This window comes from Lolium rigidum, chromosome 5 (genome assembly GCF_022539505.1).
Source record: "Lolium rigidum isolate FL_2022 chromosome 5, APGP_CSIRO_Lrig_0.1, whole genome shotgun sequence".
NCBI classification, from domain to species: domain Eukaryota; kingdom Viridiplantae; phylum Streptophyta; class Magnoliopsida; order Poales; family Poaceae; genus Lolium; species Lolium rigidum.
This window is the reverse complement of record NC_061512.1, coordinates 238,939,612-238,947,398: the sequence shown is the minus strand read 5'-3', so window position 1 is coordinate 238,947,398 and position 7,787 is coordinate 238,939,612. Positions and strand designations below refer to the sequence as shown.

General features: G+C 43.6%; 1 protein-coding gene across 1 annotated transcript; it reads left to right on the top strand.

Moving 5' to 3' along the window:
• Positions 1 to 1,729: 1,729 nt before the first annotated feature.
• On the top strand, positions 1,730 to 7,240 carry LOC124652096 (probable protein S-acyltransferase 7). The gene is made up of 5 exons (XM_047191122.1): positions 1,730 to 1,813; positions 4,347 to 4,529; positions 5,637 to 5,936; positions 6,058 to 6,291; positions 6,387 to 7,240. The coding sequence occupies exons 1-5, from the start codon at positions 1,733 to 1,735 to the stop codon at positions 6,912 to 6,914; spliced, it is 1,326 nt and encodes a 441-aa protein (XP_047047078.1). The 5' UTR covers positions 1,730 to 1,732; the 3' UTR covers positions 6,915 to 7,240.
• Positions 7,241 to 7,787: the final 547 nt, after the last annotated feature.

The window sequence follows — 7,787 nt, the reverse complement described above, 5'->3', positions numbered from 1 at the left end:
GTACAATATATCGTGCAAAGTTCCAGTTTGTGGTTTTCCGTATTTCAGTTCTTTACATGGCACATCTCTGCCATTGATTTACTTTGAGCTTGGTTAATAGTAACTTGGACCATGAATAGATAAATGGTTTGCATGGAGAATGGCGTGAAAGCTTAGATACGTGGACTAGTAATGGTGGTTCAAGTCCTGGTGGTGATAGGGTTTTTGGCTTGGTGATTCGTGACTTGGAGCAGTGCCATCGACAAGTTAGGGCGACAAAACAAGAGAAATTCAGGGTCTAAATTTCAGGGTGAAAATTCAAGGTCTGACCTTAATTTTTTGTGTCTGGCAATGATCTTGTTGAAGAGATTGTTTTACGAGGCGCATACGTTCTCATCGGTGAAACCCTATGATATATGGATCTAGGCGATGACTGCATTTGCACACTGTTTAGTTCTTGGAGGCGTCGCTTTTTGAAGATGATGGGTTTCTAGTGTTGTCTAGGTGGTGTTTGGCCCGTTGCTAAAACGAATAGATCACTATAGCGGAATGTTTCTTTTATGTAATTCTTTTTTTTTGTTGTTGTGTGCATATGTATTGCCTTTAGAGCACTACGTTGTTGCGGAGGCTAGTTGTAATTGGTATCTCCGCGGTATTAACATATCCCCTTTGTTGAATTTTTTTGCATATTCAGCGTAGTGAGAAAAATGCACACAATTAACTTCCAATCACATTTGGACCATTGGTCAAAAAGTTCTGTACCCACGAGAGAAATATACAATAAAACTATTTGAGATAGAAAATAATTAGTCAATGTACTATTCCCACATTATGCTTCCAACTGGTAAGGAGGAAATTAGTTTGAAAGCCTTTTTTTTTTAAAACAGTTTATTGGAGAAGCTATCAAAAGTTGGGCCTAACATTTACAAGGTATTTGCTAGCAAGACTTGCATGTTTTGTACATCAATTCTATAAGATCGTTGCAGAAGTTGGCATCTCCTGGAAAATCATGATGGAAAATGAGTAATCCAATAATACGACATGCCTCGTTATATAGGGAAGTCCGACATGAATATTTGGTACCCACAATTAAAATTCCCATTTCACATTTCCTTGTACCACCAAAAACAAAACGGTGAAAATTATCTGAGATCAGCAGCACAAGCCGGTCAAAGGACGGCATCAAACGCAGAGAGATCCCTCATCAGTCACCACCATCATCAGCCGCTCACCCACTCGCCGCCACACCACATCAGTCAGCAGCAGCGTACCACGACGGAAAGAAAAGGTCAAATAATTCCCCCCGCCTTCAACCCCCACCGGTTTCCCAACGGTCCCGCCACCTCGCTGACACCCCGGCCCCACCGGTGGCCGCGGTAGGCAGGCAGCTGCTGCTACGCGCACGCCGGCTTGTCCCCCAAGCCCACCGTACCCAACCCATCTCCCTCTCGCATCGCGAGCCCGGCTGCTCTCCAACCAAGACTATTCGTTCCCTCCCGCACCCACCCTCCGCTCGCTCCCCCATTTCGCCCCTCGCCGCCGCCGCCTCTTCGCCTCCGCGGGCTGCGCGGGAGGTGCTCGCTCTCTGGCGGCGCGGCCGCGCTCCGTGCGGCGGGATCTCGGCGTTCGCTGCGCGCGCCGTCCTGAACTGTGCTGCTGGGCGGAGTGACGCGGCCGACCGTTTCTCGCCCGCCCGCCCGCCGGAGCCGCAGCAGCGGGAGGAGGCGTGGTTTCAGCCTTCGGTTGCGCGAGGATGTACGCGCCGCAGTCGTCCCGCGGCGCCGCCTCCGCCGCGGACCAGCCTAGGGTTTACCAAGTCTGGCGGGGAAGCAACGTAAGCCCATCTCTCCGCCTCCCCTCGATTCCGTGCCGTGTGCTCGCGTAACAGCAGATCTGGATCTGGCCGTCCCCGCGCGCGCGCGCGCGACATGATTGGCTGGCTAGCTAGGGGGTTTGCGTGTGGATTTAGCCTTTTCCGGTGTCGATTCCGTTCCGTTCCACTGGGCGGGCCGGGGAATTAGATGCTTCGTTAGTGTCCCCTCGGTTCACCTCTTTGCCACCCTGCCCTTCGCTAGGTTTCGAATCCTCGGGGTAGCATACCTGGATGGCGACGAAACTGGGTTGCGTTAAACCCAACTTTATGATGCTCTACTACTACTTTTCAGTCGGGAAATGTTGCTCCGGGTGATTGGATAAGTAGTGGAGTACATGTTAGCGTGTCGTGTCTGTTGCGCTACACATATGGAATGTTGGCCGGAATCTTTGGAAATGAGCACTGACTACATCAAGTGTAAAGAGTTAGTATAGTTGGAGTGTTTTAAACAACTTGCATGGGAGATACTAGTTTGCATCATGTTAAATACTTTTGTTGGAAACGTTCAACTTTTCGTGAACCTGGCTTTGCTCTGGTATGATTGTATGGATCATGATATGTCACTGTCATCTACGAGATCTGTGTGCTTTCTTACGACTGTACATTAGTCTGACAACATTTGGCATGAGAGCTTTATATTTGCAGTGCATTCATAATGCTTGGCGGGGTAAATACTAGTTTAAGTGGGGTTGCAATACTCTTCAGCTGGAGATACATGCGTTTAACTGCCTTTTAATGTGCTTCACATGAAATAACTTGTTTCTTGCTAGTGGTAACAATTCACCTTATCTGCTGCACATAAAATGCACGTGTGTGGTGCTCCCCCCTGCACGTGCTATGTGCAGCCCCTGTTTTGCTCGGACACGTGTGATGCCAATAAATTAATGTACGTCTATGATCCGTCTTTTGGACAAAGTCATTGTTCAGTTGTCATTTTCTCCTGTATCTACCTCTTGCCTATTATACCGATGCTTTGTACGTATCTCGACTAGCTGATTGGGGTAGTTAACCAGCTTTGATCGGTGATCTGTTTAAGTAATCCTTCATTCGTTGCTGCTCCATGGAGCTAATACATGTTGTCAGTGAGCATTATGAGATTCTCTGTATGTAGGCTACGTCACTACGAATTGCAAGCTCCTGGGCAGGTGGAATGCATTACATCCGGCATGGTTGATACATAAAACTGTTGCCAACCACACATTAGCCTTTTTTTTGTGTGTGTAATTTCGTGAGCTTGTATAGAATCAGGGCTTTAAGAACATTTGGCATGAGAGGTTTATATTTGCAGTGCATTGATAATGCTTTGCAGGATAAATACTAGCTTACGTTGGATTGCAGTATTCTCCAGCTGGAGATATGTTTAACTGCCTTTTAATGCGCTTCACATGGAATCTTGCTAGTGTTAAAAATCCACCTTATCTGTACAGAAAATGCACGTGTGTGGTGCCCTCCCTGCACGTGTTATGTGCAGCCCCTGTTTTGCTCGGACACGTGTACTGCCAATAAATTAATGTATATCTGTATTCCATCTATTGAACTAAGTTGACGTAGGCATTTGAACATGGACAAATCCTCATACATCTACCTCTTTCCTATTGTTCTATTCCAGTACCCTTTATTGGTTGATGCTCCACGGCGCTAATAAATATTACTCCCTCCGTTCCTAGATATAAGGTGTATAGTTTTTTGAGAAAAAGTCCATAATACAAGGTCTATTGCATTGCACAACTTGTCTGGACAATTTTTTATAGGGATTTTATTGTGTTTACTTATCTTTTGCAAACTCTATTTTCTCATGTCAATTTTCCAGGTGTAATCCCGCCCAAACCCAGTGTAATTTTTCCTCAACTTGCATTCTTTAATATCCGTGCCAAAAAATGATACACCTTATATCTAGGAATGGAAGGAGTATAAATGAGCCATATGGGCTTCTCTGTATGTAGGCTATGGTGCTTGAGAATAATTTCTTTTTGGTGGCCATGCATTAGCCATGTTTTTTTTATATTTGTATAATTGTCATGGACTTGTAAAGAATCAGGGGTTTAAACTTATTTCTAGGAGGTTAATACTTTTTTCAGGAAAGAATAAAATTATCAAGGAGGGTGTGTGTGTTTGGGAGGCAGCGCTTTTAGAGTTTGCAAATTGCCTTGCATAGAGAGGTTGCCAAGTTAAGAGTCCTCAGTAATCCTTTATTGAGTCTTGAGGTAACAGGACACATGTTAAGGATAGTGCATGCGCAGGAAGAGGTGTACATGTGCATGTACCGGTATACTTTTTTTTAGAACTTTTGGAATTTTGTTTGCTCTCTGGAGCTTATAGTTTTCCCCTGTCTTTATTGTCCATTAGCAGTGGCTAACCTTAATGTGTTGTGCAAACCATACCATATTTCATAGATAACATTCTAATTTGAGTTTAATCGCTTCTTCATTTGCAATTGTCACTTTCACTTTCATCAATTGGTGTTTGTTGATGACAGCTTTGAATGTTCTTTCAGGAGTTTCTTTTGCAAGGGAGGTTCATATTTGGACCAGATGTGAGATCACTGTTTCTCACTATATTCCTCATTCTTGCACCAGTGTTGGTCTTCTGTATATTTGTGGCCAGACATCTAATCAATGACTTTCCTAATAACTGGGGGATTTCAGTTGTGGTTGTAGTGGTTGTCTTCACAGTATATGTAAGTGTTTGTTATTACTTTGTTTCTGTTTAGCTGTGTTCATTTTAGAGCAATTTTAACCAGCTAGTCTGGAGTTGCGCCGTTCATATTCACATTTACAGCATGCTCCCTTACATGTCAATCAAGGATTTTTTACACATAACTAATTATTAAATGGATGGAAAACAAATTATTATATACGCGGGATCCCAACTTTCAGGCCTTATTTTGGTTGGTGAAAAATTGTTAGTCCATTCTCTTTTAGATAAAATTTTGCACAAGTCTGTCAGAGGTGACCGTCAATGAATACAAAGATAAGAGTGTCTAAAAATGCAAGGTTATACTGTTACATGTTACATATTCGATAATGAGTATTTTTCAGATTACCTCCTCCTGTCCTTCATCTCCACCCCAGCTCCGTGTTCCATATTTTCTGGCAATTGTACCTCAAGTAGCTATTGATAACCTAAAAACCATCTTCAGATGGATATGGGCTCCCTGTTTCTCGGAAATGGTGACCAAGGGAGCCTCACAATTTCCCTTGTGCCATGTTAACTGTACAATTAGGTTTTTTAAATGTCAGTTGCTGGAATGGAAGCTGATCCCAATCATTGATTTATTGGAAGGCATGATCTGATTATCCGAGTAAAAAACGTACGGAAGATTTTTTTTTCTTACTATACAACTAAATCCTCTTCAATTAATTTTGAAACAATGGATATAGATGAGCTGCAACTTTTTCGATCTAATCAATTTTTTGTTCAGCGATCAAGGTTTTTCAGTACTCTTTACAGGATTAGTTTACTGATGCTGGATTAGATGAGCCCAAACCATACATTCTGTTAATGTTTCCGTTGATTAACCGCACTCCGAATATGTTTCCGCATTAGTCATGGTTCCTTTTCTGGGCATACCTGTGAAACGCTTGGATCCTTTTAATATAAGCTCAGTATATGTAAGAAAAGAAAGAGAAAATGTTTGCCACTGCTACTCTAAAGATCAAGAAGAGGAACATGATGATTGAATTAAAGGATAAAGCTGATAAATTTTGTTTTAACCTCAGTTCGTATGAATATGCACTTTTGTAGAGTTCACACTTGTCTGAACCTCTTTTCTTGTGTTTTCCAGGATTTGACCCTGCTGCTTCTTACCTCTGGTAGAGATCCTGGTATAGTGCCTCGTAACACCCATCCTCCTGAACCTGAACCCTGTGATTTGCACAATGACACTGGAAATGGTCAGACTCCACAACAACTACGCTTGCCACGAACGAAGGATGTTTATGTAAATGGAGTCGTTGTAAAGGTCAAGTACTGCGACACCTGCATGCTGTATCGACCACCTCGATGCTCTCACTGCTCTATCTGTAACAACTGTGTGGAGCGTTTTGATCATCACTGTCCTTGGGTTGGTCAATGCATAGGACTGGTAAGTATCTTGATGCCTCACAGCTCAGTATGTCATTTGTTATCTGAATCTGCATGGTGGATTATTTCAATTGCTACGATTAATTATTATTCAATGCTAACTACCTGATTCTCTGGTGCAGCGTAATTATCGTTTCTTCTATATGTTTGTATTCTCAACTACATTACTCTGCCTCTACGTATTTGGCTTCTGCTGGGTGTACATAATCAAGATCAGAGACGCAGAAGATTCATCGATTTGGAAGGCAATGTTGAAGACACCAGCCTCCATGGTTCTGATCATCTACTGCTTCATTTGTGTGTGGTTTGTCGGTGGTCTTTCTGTCTTCCATTTCTACCTGATAAGCACCAACCAGGTTGCTTCCCTTTCCTCTGTTAACACTTGGAAGTAATTGGTGTTCGAAGCATTTTTCCATAAATTGCTAATCACCCAATCTTTTTACCTTTGCAGACTACCTATGAGAACTTTAGGTATCGGTATGACCGACGGGCTAACCCACATAATAGAGGTGTTGTGAACAACTTCCTGGAGACCTTCTGCACTGCTGTCCCTGCTTCTAAGAACAATTTCCGAGCAAGGGTCCCAGTAGAGCAAAGTTTGCAGCAATCACGTGCACCAACTAGAGGTTTCATGAGCCCAAACATGGGCAAACCTGTTGGCGATCTTGAATTGGGCAGGAAGCCAGTATCATGGGACGAACCTCGGTCAGGGGCAGATATTAGAGATTTAGAAGTTGGTATGGGGGGCATGTTGGATGAAAAAGAGGGCAGAATAGCCCATGCATCCCCGGACCTGAGCAGAGAAGCTCTTCCATCTGACCTTATGGAAGGCAGGGCCGGTATGCACTCGAGACGATCAAGCTGGGGTCACAGAAGTGGGACCTCAGAGTCGATGGACAGCATCGCTGTGCAAATGGGAACTGAAGCTACCTGGGGATCGATTAGTAGTGGCCACGGCACAACCAGTGGAACTCATTAGCGAACTGCATTTCCACTTCCTGACACTATTGGGTCTGATCTCAACAGTGAACAACAACCCTGTCTGATCTCCAAATGAAGAACCAGCCTTTGTGTAACTTCGAGCTGGAAGGGCATCAGTTCTTCTGACGTGCTTCCTGTTTGGTGTTTTAAGCAAAGAAAATGACAGAAGAGCTTTAACTCTATGGCCTGGATTATCTATCTGCTTGTATATATTATTATTGGATCAGTCTGTAAGAAAGTGTCCCCTGATTGGTTTGCTGCATGAATATTTCACGCCTGTAATTTCTTAGCCTTGATTTTAATGTAATTGTTGTTATCCCTCTAGTTTATGGTTGCAATTCTTGGAGTCGTGTAGGCTGCTTCCTTGGAATAATGTTTGCATGGTTGCAGGGTCACGTCTTAGCAAAAGCCAGATCGTTCCAGCTATTGTTTAGTCTGGATATCTCATTGGGTATATTATCTCATTCTTTCGTTTGTTCCTCAAGGGGATCAACAGGGTATAGAGATTCCACAGCTCATACAGTGCTGCTACTTTCCAACGCGAAAGGTCAATGCTCTACCGCACTTTCCAGCTCCTGTAGCATGGGTTCCTAGGACCCTAGCAGTTGCTTGGAACTTCGGTGGTGCGAGCTGCGACTTGCTTTGCCCGACCATTGCCATCGCAATTGTGCAGAGTTTTTGGAACTTTGGATGCCCAGACTGAGAAGAGATCATGAAGTGCTCTGGTATTTTATAGCGGGAAAAATCACTCGACTTGCAGCTTCTTTCGACTGTGTTTGTGGTGCTTTGTCATTTGTGGCACTTGCTTAGCTCACAAGTTTATTTGTTAGTGGATAGCTACCCTATCAAACCCATTCCAATAATTGGGCAA

What these genes read in the sequence shown, in the direction of transcription:
- LOC124652096 (XM_047191122.1), top strand. Translation starts at nt 1,733, where the DNA reads ATGTACGCGCCGCAGTCGTCCCGCGGCGCCGCCTCCGCCGCGGACCAG. An exon ending in AAGTCTGGCGGGGAAGCAAC is followed by an intron (nt 1,814 to 4,346) that starts GTAAGCCCATCT and finishes ATGTTCTTTCAG; the next exon opens with GAGTTTCTTTTGCAAGGGAG. An exon ending in TTGGTCAATGCATAGGACTG is followed by an intron (nt 5,937 to 6,057) that starts GTAAGTATCTTG and finishes TCTCTGGTGCAG; the next exon opens with CGTAATTATCGTTTCTTCTA.